The sequence below is a fragment of the Melanerpes formicivorus genome, unplaced genomic scaffold (genome assembly GCF_026170545.1).
Source record: "Melanerpes formicivorus ecotype bairdi unplaced genomic scaffold, bMelFor1.0.p_v2 SCAF_3, whole genome shotgun sequence".
Lineage (NCBI taxonomy): Eukaryota > Metazoa > Chordata > Aves > Piciformes > Picidae > Melanerpes > Melanerpes formicivorus.
The window spans coordinates 3,476,322-3,503,987 of record NW_027142355.1 but is presented as its reverse complement, the minus strand read 5'-3'; the positions used below and the strand labels follow the sequence as shown (position 1 = coordinate 3,503,987).

At 43.6% G+C, this 27,666-nt stretch overlaps 1 protein-coding gene across 4 annotated transcripts in view; it reads right to left on the bottom strand.

The window, feature by feature from the left end:
* The window catches only part of CPED1 (cadherin like and PC-esterase domain containing 1), a 184,526-nt gene that overhangs the window by 84,125 nt on the left and 72,735 nt on the right, over positions 1–27,666 (bottom strand). For 3 of the 4 annotated variants that reach the window (XM_068165086.1, XM_068165113.1, XM_068165093.1), the window contains 7 exons: positions 25,818–25,974; positions 23,333–23,501; positions 12,476–12,615; positions 10,807–10,879; positions 7,909–8,076; positions 6,075–6,179; positions 4,279–4,448 (listed from right to left, as the gene is read on the bottom strand). In XM_068165086.1, the coding sequence (XP_068021187.1) occupies positions 4,279–4,448; positions 6,075–6,179; positions 7,909–8,076; positions 10,807–10,879; positions 12,476–12,615; positions 23,333–23,501; positions 25,818–25,974 (982 nt within the window). The remainder of the gene's footprint in view (positions 1–4,278; positions 4,449–6,074; positions 6,180–7,908; positions 8,077–10,806; positions 10,880–12,475; positions 12,616–23,332; positions 23,502–25,817; positions 25,975–27,666) is intronic. The other variant, XM_068165102.1, reaches the window with a different exon arrangement.

The window sequence follows — 27,666 nt, the reverse complement described above, 5'->3', positions numbered from 1 at the left end:
TTCTCTTTCTGTGAAGAATTTCTTCCTAACATCCAGTCTTAACCTCCTCTGGCACAGATTGTCCTCTTGCTCTGTCACGGGTTGTCTGAGAGAAGAGATCACCCCCAACCTGTCTACAACCTCCCTTCAGGTAGTTGTAGACAGCAATAAGGTCTCCTCTGAGCCTCCTCTTCTCCAGGCTAAGCAACCCCAGCTCCCTCAGCCTCTCCTCATAGGAATTCTGTTCCAAACCCCTCCCCAGCTTTGTTGCCCTTCTCTGGACATGTTCCAGCAAGTCAACATCTTTCCTAAACTGAAGGGCCCAGAACTGGACACAGGACTCAAGGTGTGGCCTAACCAGTGCTGAGTACAGGGGCAGAATGACTTCCCTGCTCCTGCTGGCCACACTGTTCCTGATACAGGACAGGATGCCATTGACTTTCATGCCACCTGGGTACTGAACCTCTGTCTGATAAGACCTTTTCAGAGTTACATTAACATTTCTTGAAACTTTTATATTTTTTTCTTCCAGTGTTTTCCATAGAAGTTCTTATAAAGCAGCTTCTTCCCAGATGTTGTGGTCCATTCATTTTGCATGTTGAAAGACATAAGTCATTGTCTGTGCCAAGGAAGGGAGTTGGCAATATTGTTTTGTGCAATCAGCTGTTGCAAATGTTTCTAACAAGAGCTGCTGCAAGCAATATTGATGTCAATTATGGTAAAAAGTAAATGGTCCCAAAATAAAACATATTTCTGCATTATCTCAATTAAATAAAAAGCATCTAGCAGATATGTGTGTCCCTGTATGTGCATGAAAAGGTAGTTCTGAACTTGCAGTGTCCAGACATCACCCTTATTTCATGCACATTCATCTCCTTTCAAAGAAGGCATTTAAACTATTAGAGAATTTGTTTTCCAAGTTGTAAGTAATTTTGCACCCTTTATTCTGCTTGCCAGAGTGGTATAATGGCTGATAACTGCAAAACATATTTTTTCTCTCTGCTGTTCATTTTTGATTGCCCAGTCCCAAACCCTATTGTGAGATGAAAACAAGATATCTAAAGCCTGTAAAATGCCAGACTTTGGTTAGTCAGACACCTCAAGAGTGTGGCAGCCACCACTGCAAGGCATTGCCTCAAAATGGAACAGCATGACCTCTAGCGTCATCTCTTTAAAAAGATTATAATATAATCAAAAACTATTAAAAGAGATATAATAACTCTATCCCAACAGCAGGGTAACAAAATGAAGTATTTAGAAATATTAGAGAAAGTTACTCAGATTACCTTGTATCCAGGAGGAATAGGGGAGTGATTATCATCTCCCTGTACTTGGCACTGGTGAGCTTGCACTTTGAATACTGAATTTAGTTTTGGGCCCCTCACTAGAAGAAAGACACTGAGATGCTCAGCAGGTTCAAAGAAGGACAGCAAAGCTGGTGAAGGGTCTAGAGTACAAGTCATGAGGAGCAACCAGGGGAACTGGTGTTTAGTCCAGAGAAAAGGAGGCTCAGGGGAGAATTTATCACTCAACAACTACCTGAAAGGAGGTTGTAAAGAGGTGGAGGTCAGTCTCTTCTCCCAAGTAACAAACAATAGGATGGGAGGAACAGACCTCAAGTTGCAGCAGAGGGGCTTTAGACTGGACATTAGGAAGAATTTCTTCCATGAAAGAGTTTTCAGGCCCAGGAACAGGCTGCCCAGGGAGGTGGTCAAGTCATCATCCCTGGAAGGATGTATAAGACATGTAGATATTGTGCTCAGGGACAGAGTTTAGTAGTGGACTTAGCAATGTTAGGTTAAGGATCAATGACCTTAAGGTCCTTTCCAAACTGAATGGCTCTATGATTCTATGATTTATCTCTGATTAGTTTAAGGTGTCTTTCTAGAGTTCTTGCTGCTCCTGTGGAAGCAATTCAGAGTTCACTAATACCAGTTAAGGCTTCAATACTAGTCACTTAGATGAAATGAAAAAGTAGACCAGGAAACTTATTTAAATCCCATCTCCATCTTGTGAAATTATGATCAGTGAACAGAGTAACTGTAAAAAGCTAAAGTCAGAAGTCATTATTTTTACCACAAAAAAAAAAAGAAATGGTTGGACAGTCAGCTATGGAAATCACTGGGCTTTGTAGATGTAGAATTTTATATAGCCTGAGAAATAAGAACTGTTGCATAAATCAGCTGAATAGCTTGGACTTGGACTTGTCCCTCAGTTTAAGAAGGACATCGAAACACTTGAACATGTCCAGAGAAAGGCAACAAGGTTGGTGAGAGGCCTTGAACACAAGCCCTATGAGGAGAGGTTGAGGGAGTTGGGATTGTTTAGCCTGGAGAAGAGGAGGCTCGGGGGTGACCTCATTGCCCTCTACAACTACCTGAAAGGTGGTTGTAGCCAGGAAGGAGTTGGCCTCTTCTCCCAGGCAACCAGCACCAGAACAAGAGGACACAGTCTCAAGCTGCGCCAGGGGAGGTTCAGACTCGAGGTGAGGAGGAATTTCTTCACCGAGCGAGTCATTCATCATTGGAATGGGCTGCCCAGGGAGGTGGTTGAGTCATCATCCCTGGAGGCGTTCAAGAGGAGATTGGATGTGGGACTTGGTGCCATGGTCTAGTCATGGGGTCTGTGTTGATAGGTTGGACTCGATGATCCTCGAAGTCCTTTCCGACCTAAGTTATACTGTGATACTGTGATACTGTGACTGAAGAAATATAGAAGTGTTCCAATATACAAACTCATTGAAGCTATGATTCTCAAAAAAGATTAATCAAAGCTCAAAGAGAATGCATACCTGAATTATCTGGGGAGTAAGCTCTGCTAAGCTCTTTCTTCCTTGCAATTAAGTATAATTAAATGCATATCTGACACATGCATCACCGTCACATGCATGTAGCTATATAACTGAAAGATTATGATTTAGCAATGTCAAAACACGTGGGTTTTTATGCAGTGAATTAACAGAATAGCATTATTTGCTAAGCCATTGCAGGAAAGTACAGTGCAGAGAAGCAGATTGGCCTATGCCCTGGAGAAAGGTCACAGTACCTCTGCATATTTATATACATACAATAATGTTCAGCTTGAAAGCAAAAAAGAGGCTCAAAATGAGTGAGCGGCACGGCTGAGATTAGAACAGAAAGCTGCTAAAGGTTGGTATGCTTTGATATGCAAACCTAAATATTTTGGCAAAGGGGCAAGGGCTTACACATGAATGCAGGCAGCTGCATCTTTGAGTTACTTTTTGTGGAATAGCTGGCAGTAACCACAATAATACTTAGCACATGCGTGGAACTGGGAATTTTCAAAGCACTAATAAAGAGTTACCTAGCACAGTGGTAAGGTATAAGGTCCACTTTGTAGCTAAGTAAACAAAGATACAGATGACTATTTACTTGCTAAAAGCCACACTGAATTCAGTGATGAACAAAATTAAAACTTATGAAATCCTACAGATATCTTTTATAGCTGCTACAGCAGTCTCCAAGCAAAATGTAGAAAGTAATATCATTCTCATATTTAACTTGAGACTTAGTGGAATGGAGCACAGACAATGTCTAATGTGCCTCTTTTCCCAAACCTTTGTTTGCAATATCATATATTGTCCTGGGCTCCTCAGTTTAGGAAAGATGCTGAGTTGCTGGAATGTGTACAGAGGAGGGCAACAAAGTTGGTGAGGGGTTTGGAGCACAAGCCCTATGAAGAGGGGCTCAAGGAGCTGGGGTTGCTTAGCCTGGAGAAGAGTCTCAGGGGAGACCTTCTTGCTCTCTACAACTAATGGAAAGGAGGTTGTAGCCAGGTGAGGGTTGGTCTCTTCACCCAGGCAACCAACATCAGAACAAGAGGACACAGTCTCAAGCTGCACCAGGGGAGGTTTAGGCTGGATGTTAGGAAGAAATTCTTCATAGATAGACAGATTGGCCATTGAAATGTGCTGCCCAGGGAGGTGGTGGAGTCACCATCATTGCAGGTGTTTAGGAGGAGACTTGATGGGGTGCTTTGTGCTATGGTTTAGTTGATTAGGTGATGTTGGATGATCGGTTGGACACGATAATCTTGAAGGTCTCTTCCAACCTGGTCTATTCTATTCTATTCTATTCTATTCTATTCTATTCTATTCTATTCTATTCTATTCTATTCTATTCTATTCTATTCTATTCTATTCTATCTCAAGTCTTGTAAGTCCACCTACATATACTGAAGGATTTTGTTGCATGAATATATGTATATGTTTTATTAGCTACTTCTATTAACGTAACTGGAGAAACCACCCATACAACATTTGATACAAAGCTATCTTACCATTCTGAGAGATATGTATGTTCCTTTTTAGTCATGAACTGGAATTGTTCAAGTAAACTGAAAAGCAACCAATGCACAGTCAGGACTGAACCAAGCTGCCTCATTGGGTCTACCATGTGATAGATGTCACGCAGTAAAGTCTGAATCCTGGGTGCTGCAGAGGGGAAAAGCTGAGAAGAGAGACACTGATTAGAGACTACACAATTATTACACATTTGCAATATGAGAAATTACCAGAAGACAATGCATGTACCATATGAATAGTTATATATTAGTGCTCTTCCTCATATGTGTAGAAAATGACTGTCCTGCTCAGCCTTGCAAATCAGGAGTTCTGCACTTTGGCCACAACCCCATGCAGCACTACAGGCTGGGGACAGATTGGCTGGGGACCCAGGGGTAGTGGTTCATAGCTGGCTGAACATGAGCCAGCAGTGTGCCCAGGTGGCCAAGAAGGCCAATGGCATCCTGGCCTACATCAGAAATAGTGTGGCCAGCAGGACCAGGGTAGTCGTTCTGCCCCTGTACTCAGCACAGGTTAGGCCACACCTTGGGGACTGTCTCCAGTTCTGGGCCCCTCAATTTAAGAAGGACATTGACACTCTTGAACGTGTCCAGAGAAGGACAACAAGGCTGGGGAGGGGTCTGGAGCACAGCCCTGTGAGGAAAGGCTGAGGGAGCTGGGATTGTTTAACCTGGAGAAGAGGAGGCTCAGGGCAGACATTATTGCTGTCTACAACTACCTGAAAGGAGGTTGTAGCCAGGTGGGGGTTGGTCTCTTCTCCCAGGCAACCAGCAACAGAACAAGAGGACACAGTCTCAAGCTGCACCAGGAGAAGTTTAGGCTCGAGACGAGGAGAAAGTTCTTCACAGAAAGAGTAATTGGCCATTGGAATGGGCTGCCCAGGGAGGTGGTGAAATCATTGTCCTTGGAGGTGTTGAAGAGGGGATTTGATGTGGCACTTGAAGCCATGGTTTAGTTAGTCATGAGGTGTTAGGTATTAGGTAATAGGTTGGACTTGATGATCTCTGAAGTCTTTTCCAACCTGGTTGATTCTGTGATTCTATGATTCTAACATGGAATTGTAACTCTACAAAGTTATTTCATAGTTTAACTCCTTTACCTCTGAGTCATCTTCCAGATCTATTCAACTCAACCCCTCTTTAGAAAGCCTTAGCAGTGTTCAACCCTGACCCTCATCCAGGAAGGTCTAGAAGAAATCCCAATATGCAGATTTTTGGAACAACAGATCCACTTGCAGATCTATTATTTCCCCAATACTTGTCATTCCCCTCATTAACTGCCATGTCAGACACTGACTATTATTCCTTCATCTTGATTCTTTTCCAAAAATTAAATCAATAGAAGTGTGAAAAAGATGCATTACATATTCACCTGCCTTCCCCCCCCACCTCTTTAATCTGTATCTATTGTCTAGTCATGATCTCAGTACTGTCTTCAGTTCTTCCATGCACACCTGCTTTGCTCCATTATCATTCTATTTTCTTACCAACTCATTAAAAATGCACATAATTTGTCTCCTTTCCCTTCCATTCTGTATTTGGGTCCCTGTTTCTGCTTTACCTGTCCTTTTCAAAGAATCTACAACTCAATGCATCCGCTATGTCCTTTAATTCAAATTCCAAAATAAAATCAGCATGACCTCTATCTCCCTGCTTTCCTGTCCATCCAGCCTGATATATAAGTTAGAGACAGCAAAAAATTGGTAATGGGGAACTGTTAAGTGATTTACAGAAAATATCTGTCCAACACAACAAACCCATGTTTATTTTACCAGCTCAAATTGCCCAAGACTCTTCAGTTCCTTGATGAAAGTAATCATTAAATTTATCTCTTCTAATGACAAACATTGCTCATCTTCTCTGTGGTAAGTTCCATCCTATGAAAGAAAGGGCAGCATATTCTGGTGAAATCATATGGAAAGAAATGTGCTTTTATTAGACCCCAGTCCCTTTGGTGATCAAAAGAGCAAGTTACAGCAGCTCTCAACTTGCCCTAACCTCATCCAAAGCCATTCCAAGACACCTTCTTGATAGTTCTTCCCATTTCTCAGTGTAGAATAAAGTAGACTGTGCATTAGCTTTGTGTAGAAAAGTACCCATAGAAATGACCATGAGAAGAGACTGGATAAAGTATAGATGATGAATTGGATAGTTTGAAGTATGATCTGGGGTCCTATGGAATACAGACAGGTAATCCTATTGCACATGTGCACATGCCTGTGTATTCCTATTTAATCCTGTCATAAATTTAGAACCCATGGCACTGTTTCAGTCAGATGTGTCAGAGAGGCAGGAGTCACATGGAAACCTTAGTCCCTGTAAATCTTGCAAGCAGGGAGGTCATTCTGCCCCTGTACTCAGCACTGGCTAGGCCACACCTTGAGTCCTGTGTCCAATTCTGGGCCCCTCAGTTTAGGAAAGATGTTGAGTTGCTGGAACATGTCCAGAGAAGGGCAACAAAGCTGGGGAGAGGTTTGGAGCACAAGCCTTATGAAGAGAGGTTGAGGGAGCTGGAGTTGCTCAGCTTGGAGAAGAGGAGGCTCAGGGGAGACCTTATTGCTGTCTACAACTACCTGAAGGGAGGTTATAGCCAGGTGGGGGTTGGTCTCTTCTCCCAGGCAACCACCAACAGAACAAGAGGTCACAGTCTCAAGCTACGCCAGGGGAGGTTTAGGCTGGATATTAGGAAGAAGTTCTTCACAGAGTGATTGGCCACTGGAATGGGCTGTCCAGGGAGGTGGTGGAGTCACCATCACTGCGGGTGTTTAGGAAGAGACTGGATGGGGTGCTTGGTGCCATGGTTTAGTTGATTAGATAGTGTTGGATGATAGGTTGGACTCGATGATCTCAAAGGTCTTTTCCAACCTGGTTAATTCTATTCTATTCTATTCTATTCTATTCTATTCTATTCTATTCTATTCTATTCTATTCTATTCTATTCTATTCTACTCTACTCTACTCTACTCTATTCTATTCTATTCTATTCTATTCTATTCTATTCTATTCTATTCTATTCTATCTCCAGGGGCCTTCTCAGAAATTCATCCTTAAAGGTGCCAAGTCTGAGCAACACTGCTAAAGGAGATACCAGCTTTCCAGAATTTTTTGTCAGAAATTCACTTGTGATGTAAACTTTACACAGATTCTATGAATGCAAAACAAAAACCCCCCAACATAATTTGAGCTTGTATTCAGAATAAGATACAAAGTTGTAGGAAACAGAATTTAATTCCAATACTCATTGATCTATTTGTCTGAGTTAATTCTAGGTTTAGGAAAACACACAAATATGTATATTGAAAAAAAAAAAGACCATTTAAAACATTGGAGAAATTACTTTGTTCAATTTTAAAATACATCTTTATAGTACTATACCTTCAGCAATGACATCATTTGAGAGTGGAAATTGATAAAAGAAAAACCTCATTGTTCCATATAATCACAGCTTTATTCCCCAGAATTCAGTAACATATAGTTTTGATCTAATAAATCCTCCATTCTGTAAGTTGCCAGCAACAATCTCAGAAAGGCACACAATTTAGAATGAAGTATTTTAAAGTCATTAGCAACAATAATTAGTGATAAGGAAAATTTGGAATGAACTACCTTGCTCACAGGTGATCCATACATTTTTTGCAAAGCTTCTATGAGAGTGGATGTGGAGGATTCATTAGACAGAAGAAATTTAAAAGTATCTTCAAAAAGAAATTCTTTGAAAGTTTGGTCCTGAATATTTGATTCATCCTCATCTTGAAAGTCAAAGTTTTCATGGACCTGTTGGAAAACAATGTAAAAATTTACAGCCTAAATATCATCTCATCATCACATATCACAGAATCATAGAATCAACAAGGTTGGAAAAGACCTCAAAGATCATCAAGTCCAACCTGTCACCCAACACCTTATGACTACTAGACCATGGCACCAAGTGCCACATCCAATCCCCTCTTGAACACCTCCAGGGATGGTGACTCCACCACCTCCCTGGGCAGCACATTCCAATGGCTAACAACTCTCTATACCAAACTGGAACTATTTATACTTAAAACATCATAACAACAGTAACAAAACAGCCAAGATCATAATACAAAAAATGCTGTACCACATTTTGCTGTTGTTTTGTTCAGCTTGGAAGGTACCATAAAGATCATCTCATTCCAACCATCTGGCCATAGGCAGAGACATTTTCTTCTGGATCAGGTTGCTCAAACCTCCATCCAACCTGGCCCTGAACACTTTCAGGGAAGCTGCATCCACAGTTTCTCTGGGAAACCTGTTCCAGGGTCTCACCACATCAGTGTGGGAAATATAGCCTTTATATGTACTTCTAATCTAGCCTCTTTCAGTTTAAAGCTTGTAGCCCTCTTCTTATCACTGCACTCCCTGGCAAAGAGTTCCTCTCCATCTTTCCTGTAGTATTCCTTTAAGTATTAGGAAGCTGCTAAAAGGTCTTCCCAGAGGCTTCTCCAGGCTGAACAGCCACAATTCTCTCTGCCTGTCATCACAGGAGAGGTGATCCAGCCTTTTGATCATCTTGGTGGACCTCCTCTGGACTTGCTTAAGCAGGTTTGTGTCCTTATGCTGTACACAGTACCCCATGAGAGGTCTCACAAGTGCAGAATAGACAGGGAGAATCACCTCCCTTGGCCTGCTAGACATAATTCTTTTGATGCAGCCCAGAATATAGTTGGCTTTCTGGCCTGCAAGTGCACATTGCTGGCTCATATGTTTTTTCATCTACCAACGCCCCCAAGTCCTTCTCCACAAGGATGCTCTCAATCCACTTATCTCCCAGCCTGTATTTGTCCTTGGGATAGCACTGACCCCGGTGCTGGACCTTGTACTTGGCCTTGTGAACTTCATGAGGTAGACATGGGCCCACCTCTCGAGCCTCTGGACAGCATCGCTTCCCCCCAGCCTGCCCATCCTCAGCACGCTCTCCTCCGGAGTCGGTGAGCACTGTGCGCCGCAGCTCGCTAACTACACACCGCAATGTTTGCTGACCTCCAGTGGACAGAGTGCAATATTGCACCCTCGTGTAGGGGCTTTCGCCCTGCACTTAGTTTCATAGTTTCATAGTTTCATTCAGGGTTGGAAGGGACCACAAGGATCATCTAGTTCCAACCCCCCTGCCACGGGCAGGGACACCCCACACTAGATCAGGCTGGACAGAGCCTCATCCAGCCTGCTCTTAAACACCCCCAGGGACGGGGCCTCGACCACCTCCCTGGACAGCACATTCCAGGGCTTCACCACTCTCATGGTGAAGAACCTCCTCCTCACATCTAGCCTGAATCTCCCCATCTCCAGCTTCATTCCATTCCCCCTAGTCCTATCACTACCTGAGATCTTGAGAAGTCCTTCCCCAGCCTTCCTGTAGGCCCCCTTCAGATACTGGAAGGCCACAATTAGGTCACCTCGGAGCCTTCTCTTCTCCAGACTGAACAGTCCTTCAGTCTGTCCTCATAGGATAGGTGCTCCAGCCCTCTGATCATCCTTCTGGCCCTTCTCTGGACACCTTCCAGCACCTCCACATCCCTCTTGTAATAGGGGCTCCAGAACTGGACACAGTACTCCAGGTGGGGTCTCACCAGGGCTGAGTAGAGGGGGAGGATCACCTCCCTCGACCTGCTGGCCACTTCTCCTGATGCAGCCCAGGATCTGATTGGCTTTGCGGGCTGCAAGTGCACACGGAGAGCTCATGTTGAGCTTTTTGTCCACCAGCACCCCCAAGTCTCTCTCCTCAGGGCTGCTTTCCATCCAGTTACTGCCCAGCCTGGATTTGTGCCTGGGGTTGCCTCGACCCAGATGCAGGACCCTGCACTTGCTCTTATTGAACTTCTTGAGGTTGGCTTGTGCCCACCTCTCCAGCCTGTCAAGGTCCCTCTGGATGGCCTCCCTTCCCTCCACTTCATTCAAAATCTGAGTTTAAGAAATTAAAATGTCACCTTATATGGAGCATAATCCTTCAGAACTCAGGCATAAGATTGACAGTGGTTTAAACACAATGAAGACAATCGTGCTCCTAAAAGATGAATGAATTAGTATTTTGAGCATAAGCACAAATATAGCAGCTTTAAGCTGAATGGGGCATGTGCATACTATGGTTTCCAATGGATTCAAAGTCAGCTGTCGTAGTAGTTCTCAATCCTTATTTTTTAGAGCAATTTGTATTTTCATTAGAAACAATTAAAATACTGATTTAGTGTACATTTCTGGATTATTGGAGCCACCATCACTGGAGGTGTTTGGGAAGAGACTTGATGGGGTGCTTGGTGCCATGGTTTGGTTGATTAGATGGTGTTGGATGATAGGTTGGATGCGATGGTCTCAAAGGTCTCTTCCACCCTGGTTAATTCTATTCTATTCTATTCTATTCTATTCTATTCTATTCTATTCTATTCTATTCTATTCTGGCTGATGGTTGAGAGTAACACACAGGCAGGTAAACATTATGCTTTATATTTATTTTGGGTCAAGCAATAATCTGTGTCATTTCCTCACCTTAAGAACCACGGGGTGTATGGAGGTGCTGTATCCAATGTCAAAGGTAAGCATTTGAAAACATTGCCTGCATCTGAAATACAAGGTAACAGGAATCAGATCCAGTGGGATTAGGTACTGTTGTGAAATATAGAAATATAGAATCATAGAATCATGATAACTGCCCAAGTTCAGCACTGAACCACATCCCTATATATGCTGCAAGAACATGCATACATAGGCCAAATGACAGCACACAATACATACTAAACAAAATTTCTGAGGGCCAGCAGCATTAAATATAGATGGTGTCACATTGTGAGATAATGAAAATAGTGCCATATTAAAGTGAATTTGTATTGTTGACCTCCCTCCCAGTGAGACAAGTGAACTACTCTGGAGGAGAAAATGTCTTTGATGACAACAAAGTCCTAAAAAAACTCTGGGCTCACTGAAGTCAAACAGTTGTGCTGCAGCTATGGGGATGCTTGAAGGCATGGACCAGGAGTTCTAAGCTAGTTTTGGATTATGTAAACAAGAGGTAATGATTGCATTGGTTAAAGAAGTTAGAGTTTAGACCACTGTCAAAATAGCTCCACCTCTGTTGCACTGCTCCCATCCCCACAACCCTTTCTGCTCATAATGTAAACTTTATTCCCAACTTCCATAAGTCAGATAAAGAGCTTTGTATTACTGTTACTAGAACACTTGGGCTCTTGAATAGCTTTATAAAGCCTGTAAATGGGATAAATAGTAACTTATTTAGTATTTATCATAAAAATGTCAGGAATGTGACATAACATATATAAATCAAATAGGTTAATTACTGTGTAAGAACTGACATACACCAGTAGAAGTTATTACAATTACTTAATACCCACAGAAATGCAAATGTTTCTGCCAAAGTGTTTTTCCTGAGGCACATTTCATAAAGTATTCTATAGCGTCTCTTGTTCAGATTTCCTGCTCCAGCCAGCTCTGAACCATCTTAGCTACTCTAATACAGCACCAGAACAAGAGGACATAGTCTCAAGCTGTGCCAGGGGAGGTTTAGGCTGGGTGTTAGGAAGAAGTTCTTCATAGAAAGAGCAATTGGCTATTGGAATGGGCTGCCCAGGGAAGTGGGAGTCAGCATCACTGGAGGTGTTTAGGAAGAGACTGGATGGGGTGCTTGGTGCCATGGTTTAGTTGACTAGATGGTGTTGGATGATAGGTTGGACTCGATGATCTCAAAGATCTCTTTCAACCTGGTCTATTCTATTCTATTCTATTCTATTCTATTCTATTCTATTCTATTCTATTCTATTCTATTCTATCTCCAGAGGCCTTCTCTGGATATACAGGGGCCTTCTTGACATACAACAGATGGCTTGCTGAAGGGAAATACAATTTCATATTCATACTGAATGAATTTTGAGTGATTTCTGTTAATTTGTGATATCTGAAACACTCATCTGGACACAGTGTCAGATCTTAAGTATTCATCATAACCATTTCACAATGCCCAAACCACTATGGGTATTGAGGAATTTTGCTCCCTAAATGTAGCATGACCTCACTGTACAAGTAAGCATGAAGTAGAGCGTGGTGTTGTTGCTGTTGTTGTTGTTATTTTAGTGGTTATGTATCCTCTACAATTTTTTTCTGTCCTAAGGATTTATTTTAACAATGACCACTGCAAGTCACTTACTGATTGAAAGAATTTGGTCCATCAGATGATTCACTGAAGACCTCGGTTATAAGTAGAAGTTTGCTTATAGCTTCCTTCATGTTGTTGAAGGCTTGCTGGGGAGAACTGCTTCTGAAGAATATCTCAAAAAACCTTTGCAGCTGTAAAAGAGATTTCACAGATTTTTGAATGTTTACAGTAAACAGTAATTCAGATATAGAATAGAATAGAATAGAATAGAATAGAATAGAATAGAATAGAATAGAATAGAATAGAATAGAATAGAATAGAATAGAATAGACCAGGTTGGAAAATAACTTCAAGATCATCTCATCAAACCTATCATCCAACACTATCTAATCACCTAAACCATGGCACCGAGCACCCCATTAGATCTATTCCTAAACACCTCCAGTGATGGTGACTCCACCACATCCCTGGGCAGCATATTTGAAAGGCCAATCACACTCTCTATGAATAATTTCTTCCTAACATCCAGTCTTAACCTCCCCTGGTGGAGCGTGAGACTGTGTCCTCTTGTTCTGGTGCTGGTTGCCTGGGAGAAGAGATCAACCCCCAGCTGGCTATAACCTCCCTTCAGGTACTTATAGAGAGCAATAAGGTCTCCCCTGAGCCTCCTTTTCTCCAGGCTAAGCAACCCCAGCTCCCTCAGCCTCTCCTCATAGGGCTTTTACTCCATACCCCTCCCCAGCTTTGTTGCCCTTCTCTGGACACGTTCCAGCAACTCAACATCCTTCCTAAACTGAGGGGCCCAGAACTGGACACAGGACTCAAGGCGTGGCCTAACCAGTGCTGAGTGGGGCAGAATGACCTCCCTGCTCCTGCTGGCCACACTGTTCCTGATACAGGACAGGATGCCTCCCCAGGCAGCCCATTCCAATGGGCAATCACTCTCTTTGTATAGAACTTCTTCCTAACGTCCAGCCTAAACCTCCCCTGGTGCAGCCTGAGACTGTGTCCCCTTGTTCTGGTGCTGGCTGCCTGGGAGAAGAGACCAACCCCCACCTACCTACAACTTCCCTTCAGGTAGTTGTAGACAGCAATAAGGTCACCCCTGAGTCTTCTCTTCTCCAGGCTAGGCAACCCCAGCTCCCTCAGCCTCTCCTCATAGGGCTTGTGCTCCAAATCCCTCACCAATTTCGTTGCCCTTCTCTGGACTCGTTCCAGCAAGTCAACATCCTTCCTAAACTGAGGGGCCCAGAACTGGATACAGGACTCGAGGTGCAGCCTAACCAGTGCAGTGTACACGGGCAGAATGACCTCCCTGCTCCTGCTGGCCACATTATTCCTGATGCAGGCCAGGATGCCATTGGCCCTCTTGGCTTCCTGGGCACACTGCAGGCTCATGTTCAGCCTACCATCAACCAGCACCCCCAGGTCCCTCTCTGCCTTGCCACTCTCCAGCCACTCTGACCCCAGCCTGTAGCACTGCATGGGGTTGCTGTGGCCAATGTGCAGAACCTGGCAAATTAGTTTCCTAGGAGAGATCCTGGGGCAGCCTGGGGCAGCTAGCCCCAGTCCTGAGAAAGACTATAAAAATGAACTCTAGCAGTCTTTCTAAGACTGTCTTCCAGCTCAGTCCTAGCACAGTCTTGCCTCCTGATGAGACAGATGGCAAAGATTTTCCTTCACAAACCTTAGGAATGACAATACATGCAAACATAAGATTCCTGCCTTTGCAGGAGCATTCATCAGCTTACTTTTGATTGTAACCTTGTAACCTGCATTGCGAGGCCTCAATGCCAGTGAATACAATTCACTCAAGTGCCAAAATTTGTAGAGGAGTCCCAGCCTACAAGACTACATGGCTTATGTCTATTTATGAGCTAAATGTCTAGGCTCCTTTTACATCTCACTGCAGAACACAGGTGCTTGGAGAGCATGACTTATACCATCCTAAGGCAGATGCCTCAAACACTGACATTAATTGAAAATGAAAACTGCTCTGTTCCTTCAGTGACTGCACAGGGAATCTAGATAGGACACTAAAGACAGGTATGAGATATACCACATGGCCCACCCACAACAACAAAACCTGTGTGCCTGGAATATACAGAACTGTCATCTAGTCCAACCTGGAAGCTTCACAAGTAATATGAAAGCAGCATGGGGGAGAGACTTTGAGGTGGAAACAGAAACAGTTAAAACTTGGTCAGGCACTGCCAGAAGTCAGCTCACTGCCATCACAGCTTCTGCATAGACTGCAGGGAATACTAGGGTGTAAGCATGGGCATGAGTCCACCTACACAGGTACACATGAAATAGGCAAATGCAGAGCTGGAGCCCCCACTTCTCCAAGCAGATATGCATGCAAGAAGGGAAGCTACACGCCAGGAGAGTCTGCAGCCTGTGTTGCTCATGATATAGGCTCTGGGTAAACATGAGTGGAGTGGATGACTGTGACTGCAGGCTTCAGAGGGTATTTGTAGAGGGAGGTTTAGAAATGTGCAACATTTGCTAATATTGTTGAAGTGTCTGCTATCATGACCTACCTCTTCTGTTATTGAAATTGAAAGTGAGTGTATTATTACTTGTTGCCAGTTAATTGCATATCACCAATTAACTACTTCTACTCTGGTTTGGTTAAACTGTGTGAACTCATCATCTTTTTCCTGCAACACTATCTCACCTTTGAAGGCGTAGCTGACCTCTGAACTCACTCATGAGCTACTGGGGGCTACTGAGTTTTAAAGTTTTGTAGTCTTGAAGTTTACATGCCGATACTTGGTACATCATACTTTACAGGATTTGTATGAATACATCTTAGAAGGGCCTTGATGGTTCCTAGTCATAGCCATCAAAACTGGATGGCAGACAAAGTATCAGGATCATATCTGAATGCAAGTTTTACATCTGTGGAACCAAAGCATGACTTCTGGTTACCAGAAATTTCCCTTTTTGAAGTAATGGAAGCTGTCCTCTCCAGATTATTCTGCTATGCTTTCTAGCTGTTGCAATCTTTCTGATGAATTGGATCTGCAGGGTCTCAAAAGACATAAGGTAATTGCCTCTCCTTGAAAATAGCTGAGGATGTTTTCACTTGAATTAATTCAATCAATCTCTGACACTTTCAGCTCATTTTTGCACATTTTGCTGGAGCTGTATTTGGTGCAATTTCTTCATCAAGTCCAACTACTTTTGAATGTAAGCAGTTGCTCATAGATATAAAAATATTCTTTTACACACAAACAAGGATCTCTGACTATAGATATGCAGGTATCTAAATATCTAAGATGTCTACAGACTGATACCACAGAGAAGGCCAGAAAGAAACATCTTGCAAGGAAGCTATTTCCCGTATTGGCTGCCAGCACAAGCAGATCTGTCCACTAATCACAATACATAGACAAATTTGTTAGACATGTAGTGGGAGAAAAATGTACCCATAATCAAAATAATGGTCCCAGAATACATTACAGAGAAAACAATGCAGTAATTTATCATAAGTTTATAGTGTTAGCTTAGTCTGTTTATTCCACCCTTGATTTATTGTTACAGAGTGCCATTTCTCTGCAGCTCTAGCATGACACTTGTTGAAAGGGGAAACCATGGCATTATTCAGCTATTTTATATAGTTAATTTCCCACCTACATATGTTTTTATTCTTTACATAAGATTTTTAAAGTGGTATTATGAAATAGTTCAGGACAACACCACCACCAAAAAACAAACAAACAAACAAAAATCTAACCCACAAAAACCAACAAAACCAACTAACCAAACAAATAAAACCCAAAAGAAATAAACCCCTTCTGTTTCTCAAAGAGAACTTATTTACATGAAGGAGAAAATGTAGTCTGAGAAAGCTTCATTTAAAGATTCTTGTTCTTAAGACTAAGTCCAAAGACAAAAAGCCTCTCACTTGCTTCAGCAACCACTAAATTAAGTCCTCTGGCTGAGACTCAGCTAAGAACAGATTCCTAACCCAGCACTGACTTTAGTGGAAAAGATGATTTACTGACAGTATTTTCCATCTTGCTGTGAGAAGCAAAAGTAGATCAGCTTAACTAAGGGAAGTTGGAAAGCAAAAAGGGGAAGATGAGAAGAATTAGGATAGTGGAAACTGGGTCTGGGAAAGTTGGGAGCCACAGAGGCATGCTTATAGAACTACCTGGATTGAACAGGAAGAGCAATAGGATCTGTGAACCAGGAGAAATGCAGAGACTTGAGGACCTGGATAAAAGTGTAAAGACTTAATTATGGCATACCCACGTGTTAGAAAGAATAATCAGACTACAGGTCTTAGTAGTTAAACTGGGATATTCACAATGAGAAGAGCAGAAAAGGACGCCAAGAAGAATTCCAACTTTATTTGGCACAGGCATGGAGAAGCCAGAGAGAAAGGTTATTCATTCTTCCTCTTAAAACAAGAATTGGAGATATGAAAATAAATAGGTAGATGTTTTAAAGAAACAAAAATACCCTCTCTTAAGCAACACATAAATATATCATCTGTAGACTCTCACTGCCTCAAGATGTTGGGAAGACCAAAAGCATTACTACATTTAAAAAAATCTAGTAGAGAATTGCATGTCATAAAAATACACTATAAATACACACTTTAAATGTAAAGATATATATTCCACTTCCAGATTTGTGTTTCAAACCTTGCAGGTTACAAGAAAGAGCCATAGTATCCCCAGGGACAAATACCACTTTATGCTTGTCCTGTTATAGAGTTTTATGATGCTTTCTTGCCTGGTGGTTGCCAGAAACACAATGTCAGTCTATGCAGGTCTGTGATCACCCTAGTCCAGACAGATTGTCATTCTTATATCAAATGAAAAGAGAAAAGATAGGGCTTTACATGCTCTGAGGACCAAAAACAGAGATGGAATTTATGTTATGCTTTCTCCCAGGAAGAGGAGCATTACAGCATTCGGTTTTCTACACAGGCAACTTGCAAGAACAGTGAAATTCATATGCTAAGGGGTTGCTTAGCCTGGAGAAGAGGAGGCTCAGGGGAGACCTTATTGCTCTCTACAACTACCTGAAGGGAGGTTGTAGACAGGCAGAGGTCGATCTCTTCTCCCAGGCAACCAGCACCAGAACAAGAGGACACAGGCTCAAGCTGCACCAGGGAGGTTTAGGCTGGAGGTTAGGAAGAATTTCTACACAGAGAGAGTGATTGCCCATTGGAATGGGCTGCCAGGGAGGTGATGGAGTCACTATCAGTGGAGGTGTTCAGGAGGAGGCTTGATAGGGTGCTTGGTTACATGGTTTAGTTGATTAGGTGGATTGGAGAGGTTGGATGCGATGATCTTGACTGTCTCTTCCAACCTGGTCTGGTCTATTCTATTCTATTCTATTCTATTCTATTCTATTCTATTCTATTCTATTCTGTTCTGTTCTGTTCTGTTCTGTTCTATTCTATCTTACAGAACCTAGTGAACAAATTTAACTTTATTCCCCCAACCCCCTGCAATCTAATTAAGATTTGACAGTAATTTTCATTTGCGTTTTCTCCTGCTAAGTGACAGCGAAATAATATGGAGTTTAAAAATAAATCAAAGGGGGAAAAATCTTGAGCCCTTCCCCTATTTCTAAGCATTTTACTCTTTATCTGCGTGCTTGCATTCCACCTCACAATATACTGACTACTACTTGAAGTAGTATCAGAACTGACCGCATGAGGGCAATACTGCAACCTTATTCTCACAGCGTTCGGCTCTAAGCCAGACCTCCACGTCATGTTAAAAGACGTATTGCCTGGGTAGGTGAGGGTCCAGTTTTATTTGCATATATGCTAAGCATAAAAATTAGTTCTCTTTACTCAAGTTTCCAAATGTTTAATACACAGAGAGAGAATTTCAGTGAACATTATAGTGACTTCTACCACAGGAAGCTTAACAGCAAACTGCTTTAATAAGTTGTGTTTACTTCACTGCACAACAGGAGAATCACTTAAGATCATAATTTCAGCTAAGGGTATCGAGGGTTATGCAAGAACACTAGTCGAGGAATTCCAACCCAGGAGGCACATGACCGTCTGTTTTGGAAAAGTGAAAGGAGAGTGAGTCAGAGCTGGACCACGAGGAGCTGCTAAAAGCACAGAACAGCTCTCACATGTGACGCACGACGTGGCACCACCACAGTTTCCAGAAGTGCATCTCTTCTTTAAGAACCTGGGCTGGTCTGGGAAAGTTTAATGGCAGGGCAAATAAAGTACTTCACAGTGTGTTAAAAGTTGAGATAATTAATCCTAAATGACCATTTCACACACTAGCTTCTTTTAAAAAACAAAAGAGAGAGAGAGAGGGAGAGAGAAAAAAGTATTCAGGGGTCAGCATTCTGCTGAATATGCAAGCAAAATGTCGATTAACATTGAGGGAAATCTTGCACAGATTGACAGAAACCCATGCCTTAATTGGTACCATGTGCAAAATATTAAGCTCCTATTTTATTATTAATTTTCCAACACAGATGGTCTAAATAAAGGGTTTTCAAATTTCCTCAAGGAAATGAGGCTATTGCACAAGTCTCATGTAAAATTATGTGGCAAAAAGCCATTCCCTCCTCTGAATTTCCTGCATCTTCCCAACCAGGCTTCAAATCTAGTCACACTTTTACCACCCCTTGACTACACACAAAGTCCTCACGCCACCTCAGATTTACTTTCTTTTGCTTTCTGAACCAAGATGCTAAAATATGTATAATCCAGAGAAGGCCTGGCAGCAAAACACACTTGAACTCTTCCCAAACTGCCATTTGGCTAATGTTTATTCAAAAAGTCATTCTGAGAAGGGCAACAAGGCTGGGGAGAGGCCTGGAGCACAAGTCCTATGAGGAGAGACTGAGGGATCCGGAGTTGCTTAGCCTGGAGAAGAGGAGGCTCAGGGGAGACCTTATTGCTCTCTACAACTACCTGAAGGGAGGTTGTAGCCAGGAGGGGGTTGGTCTCTTCTCCCAGGCAATCAGCATCAGAAGAAGAGGACAGTCTCAAGATGCTCCAGGGGAAGTTAAGGCTCAAGGTGAGGAGAAAGTTCTTCACTGAGAGAGTTGTTAGCCATTGGAATGGGCTGCCCAAGGAGGTGGTGGAGTCACCATCTCTGGAGGTGTTTGAGAGGGGATTGGATGTGGCACTTGGTGCCATGTTTTGGTAGTCATGAGGTGTTGGGTGACAGGTTGGACTCGATGATCTTTGAGGTCTTTTCCAACCTTATTGATTCCGTGATTCTACAATTCTGTGAAGTCTTGCCACTATGATTAGGATAAGCAAAAGTTCTTGTTAAAATCATTCACATCAGGTTGCTAACAAAGAATCAGGGAGGAATGCAGTATTATTTAATTAATTAAATCCCTTTTTTTTTTTTTTTACTTCTACACAGTTTCTCTTAATTATTTGATATCATCTGATACCCCATCTCCAGCCTTTTAAAACATCTGCCCTTTATGTATACCACATTCTGGTTACTTTTAGCAACCATGAAGTGCTTTTATACATAGGGGATCAAAATTTAAACCTACCATACTGAGGTCATAACAATAATGTAACCCAGTTAGCCACATTTTCTCATCAAGAACAGTTTAGTTGTGCTAGTGTGAAAGAATTTGCTGACCAGAGGCTTCTATACACTGAGGGGGGGGTCTCTAAATTACTGTCCAACTTTACTGAAAGCAGTGCTTCTGTGGTGATAATACAGCAGATTACAATTATTTTATTACAAGAGGGATATGGAGGTGCTGGATGGTGTCCAGAGAAGGGCCACGAGGATGATCAGAGGGCTGGAGCACCTCTCCTATGAGGACAGACTGAAGGAGTTGAGGCTGTTCAGTCTGGAGAAGAGAAGGCTCCCAGGTGACCTAACTGTGGCCTTCCAGTATCTGAAGGGGGCTACAAGAAGGCTGGGGAGGGACTTCTCAGGATCTCAGGTAGTGATAGGACTAGGGGGAATGGAATGAAGCTGGAGGTGGGGAGATTCAGGCTGGACATGAGGAGGAGGTTCTTCACCATGAGAGTGGTGAAACCCTGGAATGGGTTGTCCAGGGAGGTGGTCGAGGCCCCGTCCCTGGAGGTGTTTAAGCCCAGGCTGGATGAGGCTCTGGCCAGCCTGATCTAGTGTAGGGTGTCCCTGCCCATGGCAGGGGGGTTGGAACTAGATGATCCTTGTGGTCCCTTCCAACCCTGGCTGATACTATGATACTGTGATAATCAGTTATTAAAAAAAAAAAAAAAAAATTAGAAATTCAGTCAGCTCCTCTTTGGGGAAAACACATCAAACACTAGCCAAGTTTTCCTGACCAAAGTTTCCTCTACATGCATATTCAGACCTCAAGTGACACAAACAGGTATTCTGCCAATCAGTGGAAGAACAATTCTTAGAGATCCTTTCTGCCTTTATTGACTATTGCAAAAAAAGAATTAAATATTGTTATGTTCACAATGTAACAAACAATTTTCCTTCCTACACAACAGAGTTGGTAGAAAATGAAAGCTCAGGAGTTTACCAGACAAGCTCCTTGGCTGGTACAAATATATAGCTCCACTGGCTACTTTGGGAGAGAAGATCATTTTGTTGGTGTTGTACATCCCAATGTCAACAGATGATGGCTCCACGAAGTTTATGAGAAACTTGATGTAGTTTCATCCCAAAGAATATAAGTGGTTGAATTCAAACCTTCTCCCAAGTGTTGTTTTCTGACTGATGATCTTCCTGCCTGATGCTTCTGCACCTAGTACAGAAGCCTCTATGATTTTCACAGTAGCCCTTTCTGGCCACTTGATCAATCCCCAGTGTCACAGTTCTCCTGGAAACTCCCTGACTCCTTTCAGATTCTTTATAGGGCAGAATGTTTATGCTGAGTGACAGTCTGATACACCTTATTTTCTGCCAGGTGGGGGCTGGTCTCTTCTCCCAGGCAACCAGCACCAGAACAAGAGGACACAGTCTCAAGCTACGCCAGGGGAGGTTTAGGCTAGATGTTAGGAAGAAGTTCTCCATAGAAAGAGAGATTTGCCATTGGAATGGGCTGCCCAGGGAGGTGGTGGAGTCACCATCACTGGAGGTGTTTGGGAAGAGACTGGATGGGGTGCTTGGTGCCATGGTTTAGTTGATTAGATGGTGTTGCATGATAGGTTGGACTCAATGACCTCAAAGGTCTTTTCCAACCTGGTCTATTCTATTCTATTCTATTCTATTCTATTCTATTCTATTCTATTCTATTCTATTCTATTCTATTCTATTCTATTCTATTCTATTCCATTCCATTTCATTCCATTCCATTCCATTCCATTCCATTCCATTCCATTCCATTCCATTCCATTCCATTTGCATTTCAATCCATATATCACTGCAAATGTTATCTCTGTGGTGCCTATTTTTTGTTAATTTCTTGCCATTTTGACAAGTCTCCCAAAAGCTATGGAAGATATAACACCACTGCAGCAGTATCCAGGTTGGAACTACTGTAGATGTACTGCTGGTTCTATCTATTATTTTTATGGCTTCTTCAGCTGCCAAAGTGCTCTGTAAATGGTGGCTGGCACCCTGTTCAGCAGACTTCCCTAAGTGGGAATATCACAATTACTAATGACTACTAACCTTTAAAGTGGTCCCTACTTCAGCTGTGGTACTGATTTTGCTGGACATTTTGCTATTTCAGTAAATGCAAACCAGACCTGAACCCCAATGTTTAAAAGTAAGTGACTATTAGTCTACCTGATGTAAACAGAGGTAAAGAGCTGGCAAAATACTTTTTCTACATGGGTTTCCGTAGCTTCTCAGGGAGAAAAGAAAGAGAAGCAAGTTCATCTCACCTAATTTTGGCAATCTAAACCTTCACATGTCCTAGTCCACAGAAAGAAGCAAATGTTTTTAGCAGGAAACTCTTTCCAAAATTAGTGCCTAAACTAAGTGGGATGATTCATTCTCTAGAGGTGTCTGTTTCTCCAATAACTAGAATTAGATAATGAGCTTAGACTAGGCACTTAACTTTGAGAGAGCTAAAATGATAGAACATACCAAATGGCTGGCATCAGGAGCCCTGGTAGTGACACTGTAACACTCAAACCAATTCAAAGTCAAGACTTGCTTCTACCCCAAAGGGCTGCAGACACAAAGCAGACCCATCCTAAAATGGCTCCTGCATAAGCTGAGCTATATGGTCTCAATAAGTTACTGCTAGTTTGTGACCTTATTTTTTCTAAAAGGAAGGTGAAGCCTCAAAACTATAGGTCCTTCACAAAGGTCTGCCATGCTGCAAGCACAGTACCTTACTGAAAGAACAAAGGAATGTGAAGGTAAGTTTGCAATCCATAGGGCTGCTAAGCAAACTCGATGTGGAGAAAGAGAGTTCTCTCCAGGCACTTGGAGGTGTCCAGAGTTCATCCAATTAAGGGACATGTGAAACATCCTTTTTCATAAAACCAAGGCAATGGGAAGCCCAACATCTCCATAGTCTACTTCCTTCCCCTTATTTAGAAGTGTCCTGACCCTCCTCCATTCTGTTTTACTGCACCCAAATAAAAAGAAATCTAAACAAACTATTTTAAATATTGACTTTCCTTTTTAGCAGCTGTCGACAGATGTTACTGCCTGACAGCATCCACACTGCTGTGCTTTAGAGAAAACTCCAACCTTGCAACTGCTGTGAAATGTCACCAATAAAATTGGGCTCTGAGGCAAGCAAAGCCCAGGACCCTTCATAACCCCCACAGCAAAGGGCAAATCTTCTGGGCTCTGTGAAGCTAACTCCACTTGTTCTGAGAAATGAAAGCTGTACTTCAGGGGGATATTCACTGTCAGCTGTGGACTGCAAATTAAAAAGGAGCAAAAGAGACTAAAGATATGTTCCCCCCCCCCATTTTTCTCTACTTTGCCTGCAAGATGGAAAAAAATAGGAAATTAAATGTTTTACCTTTATGTAAAAGTGCTTTTTCTTGGGTGGGTGCCAGACAGTGGTGGTTGAATGAATGAATGCCCTCAGAGGTGTTAAGGATGTTACCAGAACATATGCTTTGATGATGACGGAAAGGTCTTGAGCTTTAAGTCCATCTTTCTGGTATGGTGAAGCTGATACTTGATTCCTGGAAAGCAATAAAAATACATAGCATTAGTGCAGTGCTTTTGCAAATGAGGAAATTAAGAAAATAGTGAAAGAGTCAAATTAGTGGAAATAGGAAATTAGCCTCCTCCCCCCATCCCAAGTTAAGCAATGCAGTAGATTAAACCAAGCAGGCTGGAACAATGCTTTACATTATGTCTTTTCATTGCGATCAGTATCTTAATTTCCATGTACAAAAAGTAACTATGTTAGGAGAGAGTTATGTTTGAGAGTGCATGTGGTGGGTTGAAAATTCCCTCCCCAATATTAACTTTGCCAGACCAGCTCAGTTGGATGGAAATGAAAGCTGTATTTACAGGCAAAACTACAATCTACAATGGAATGCAATGGATAGGTACAAAATACACAGGATTTACAATATTTACAGGTTTTTACAATCAACAACGAACATGAGAACCCCCCTGGTCAAGAGACCAGGGAAACTGTCTCTCTGCCCCTCCATCCCCTGTCCAAAAAGGGAAAGGGACAGAGAAAAGCTCCTCTTAGACTTAACCAAAATTCAGCCAAAGAAGGGGAGGGGAGAGGAAGGAAGAGGAGGGGAGGGGAGGGGAGGGGAGGGGAGGGGAGGGAAGGGAAGGGAAGGGAAGGGAAGGGAAGGGAAGGGAAGGGAAGGGAAGGGAAGGGAAGGGAAGGGAAGGGAAGGGAAGGGAAGGGAAGGGAAGGGAAGGGAAGGGAAGGGAAGGGAAGGGAAGGGAAGGGAAGGGAAGGGAAGGGAAGGGAAGGGAAGGGAAGGGAAGGGAAGGGAAGGGAAGGGAAGGGAAGAGTCCAAGGGCATGAGATTTAACACATCTAAGTGCCAGGTTCTACACATTGGCCACAACAACCCCATGCAGTGCTACAGGCTGGGGTCAGAGTGGCTGGAAAGCGGCCAGGCAGAGAGGGACCTGGGGGTACTGATTGATAGTAGGATGAACATGAGCCTGCAGTGTGCCCAGGCAGCCAAGAGGGCAAATGGCATCCTGGCCTGTATCAGGAACAGTGTGGCCAGCAGGAGCAGGGAGGTCATTCTGCCCCTGTACACTGCACTGGTTAGGCCATACCTCAAGTCCTGTGTCCAGGTCTGGGCCCCTCAGTTTAGGAAGGATGTTGACTTGCTGGAATGTGTCCAGAGAACGGCAACAAAGTTGGTGAGGGGCTTGGAGCACAAGCCCTATGAGGAGAGACTGAGGGAGCTGGGGTTGCTTAGCCTGGAGAAGAGAAGGCTCAGGGCAGACCTTATTGCTGTCTACAGCTATCTGAAAGGAGGTTGCAGCCAGGTGGGGGCTGGTCTCTTCTCCCAGGCAACCAGCACCAGAACAAGAGGACACAGTCTCAAGCTACACCAGGGGAGGTTTAGACTGGATGTTAGGAAGAAGTTCTTCATAGAAAGAGAGATTGGCCATTGGAATGTGCTGCCCAGGGAGGTGGTGGAGTCACCATCACTGGAGGTGTTTGGGAAGAGACTGGATGGGGTGCTTGGTGCCATGGTTTAATAGATTAGATGGTGTTGGATGATAGGTTGGACTTCATGATCTCAAAGGTCTTTTCCAACCTGGTTAATTCTATTCTATTCTATTATTTGGGGAATTTCAGCTATGCTTGGTCCTATTCATAAATATGATTATTCTGCCTGGTAAGATCTGAGTATCGATTTCCTTCCATAACAAACGCAACGAGAAGATGACTACACAAATTACAGGCCTCCAAGACTGATCACTGGTAAAGGACATTTGGCTATCCTCCTAGTTCTGTGTATTCTTTGGCAGTCTGTGGCCTTTCCGGACCTCAGTTTTGTGATCTGTTAAGGGAGTCTAATAATATCTATCTTTAAAAGACTTTTTTCTCCCTTGTGCAGAACGGTAGGTCCTCCAGAGTATAAAATTTGTGAGGTACTGTAACACAGAAACCAGCACTTGGATAGTTAGTTCTCAGAAACTCCTTGGTCTTTTGCTAAAAGGAGGCTCCCTGTCCAAAGGACTGAATGTTTGTGTCTGCAGTAGGGGAAAGGCAGAGATGGGAGCAGGAAATAGTTCAGCCAGCATGAGCTCTAAACATTCACAGGAGTGTCTCTGGGTCTGTATTTATCTGTCTAGGTATTTCAATGCCCTCAACATAAAAACAGCTGTTCACACACACACAAATGTGCAAGCTTGGCTAGTACAGAAACAAAGGTTAAGCAAGTATAAGAGATGGAACACATCCAAGTGCTCCACCTGCTGTGTTGCTCCATTCTGTCTCTGACCCTCAGAGCAGGATGGAGCACTGGCTGTTTCTGAGGGTAGGGCATTGTTTTGCTTACAGCTGTGCGCTCCTGCTCTGCATCCACCAGTGCCGCAGATTCGCAGCATGTGTCTTGTCAGTGCTTTTGCTGCCCTGGGACACGTTGCTTGTGGCACTGGTCCGTGAGAGCCCAGGCTGGCCAGAGCACTCTGGGGTGACAACTGGGAGCTGCAGGTCTGAAAAAGGATCAAGGAGATGAGACAGAGAGTCAGCAGAGTATTGAAAGCAGCACTCAATTCTGCTGTTAAGTGTAAACTGTGTAAACCATGACGGGTAGAGAGCTGCTACCAGCACCAGTCAAAAATGTAAGCTAACAAATGCTGGGACTATAATCATTTGTAGATTTGCTGTCAGAGAGCTTTAGTCCCACCAAGCACCTCTTTCCAGATGCAAGCTCAGAGGCTTAGCTGCAGCTCCCACTTTATAGGGCAGTGCATGAGAGTTGCACACAAAAAGCACCCTCTTCCTCCTCCTACACAGAAATCCTTTATTTCTAAATATAGAATACCAAAACTTTGTTTATTACATAGCCCTAATTATCACAGTATCACAGTATCGCCAAGGTTAGACGAGACCTCGAGGATCATCAAGTCCAACCTGTCACCACAGACCCATGACTACTAAACCATGGCACCAAGTGCCACGTCCAATCTCCTCTTGAACACCTCCAGGGATGGTGACTCCACCACCTCCCTGGGCAGCACATTCCAATGACTAATACCTCTCTTGGTGAAGAACTTTCTCCTCAACTCCAGCCTAAACTTCCCCTGCTGCAGCCTGAAACTGTGTCCTCTTGTTACAGTATCACAGTATCACAGTATCACAGTATCACTTAGGTTGGAAAGGACCTCGAGGATCATCGAGTCCAACCTGACACCGCAGACCCCATGACTAGACCATGGCACCAAGTGCCACGTCCAATCTCCCCTTGAACGTCTCCAGGGTCGATGACTCAACCACCTCCCTGGGCAACCCATTCCAATGCCGAATGACTCGCTCGGTGAAGAACTTCCTCCTCACCTCGAGTCTGAACCTCCCCTGGCGCAGCTTGAGACTGTGTCCCCTTGTTCTGGTGCTGGTTGCCTGGGAGAAGAGGCCAACTCCCTCCTGGCTACAACCACCCTTCAGGTAGTTGTAGAGGGCAATAAGGTCACCCCTGAGCCTCCTCTTCTCCAGGCTAAACAATCCCAGCTCCCTCAGCCTCTCCTCATAGGGCTTGTGTTCAAGGCCTCTCACCAGCCTGTTCTGGTTGTTCTGGTGCTGGTTGCCTGGGAGAAGAGACCAACCTCTGCCTGACTACAACCTCCCTTCAGGTAGTTGTAGAGGGCAATGAGGTCAACCCTGAACTTCCTCTTCTCCAGGCTAAATAATCCCAGCTCCCTCAGCCTCTCCTCATAGGGCTTGTGCTCCAGGCCTCTCCCCAGCCTCGTTGCCCTTCTCTGGACACGCTCAAGTGTCTCAATGTCCTTCTTAAATTGAGGGGCCCAGAACTGGACACAGTACTCAGGGTGCGGCCTAGCCAGTGCAGTGTACAGGGGCAGAATGACCTCCCTGCTCCTGCTGGCCACACTGTTCTTGATGCAGACCAGGATGCCATTGGCCCTCCTGGCCACCTGGGCACACTGCTGGCTCATGTTTAGGCAGCTGTTGATCAGCACCCCCAGGTCCCTCCCTGTCTGGGAGCTCTCCAGCCACTCTGACCTCAGCCTGTAGCTCTGCATGGGGTTGCCGTGACCAAAGTGCAGCACCTGGCACTTGGATTTGTTGAATGACATCCCATTGGACTCCGCCCATCATTACAATTACACATTACAATTACTGTGGACAGGAAATTTATTTGACTAAGGACCCAGGGACTTTACCACTGT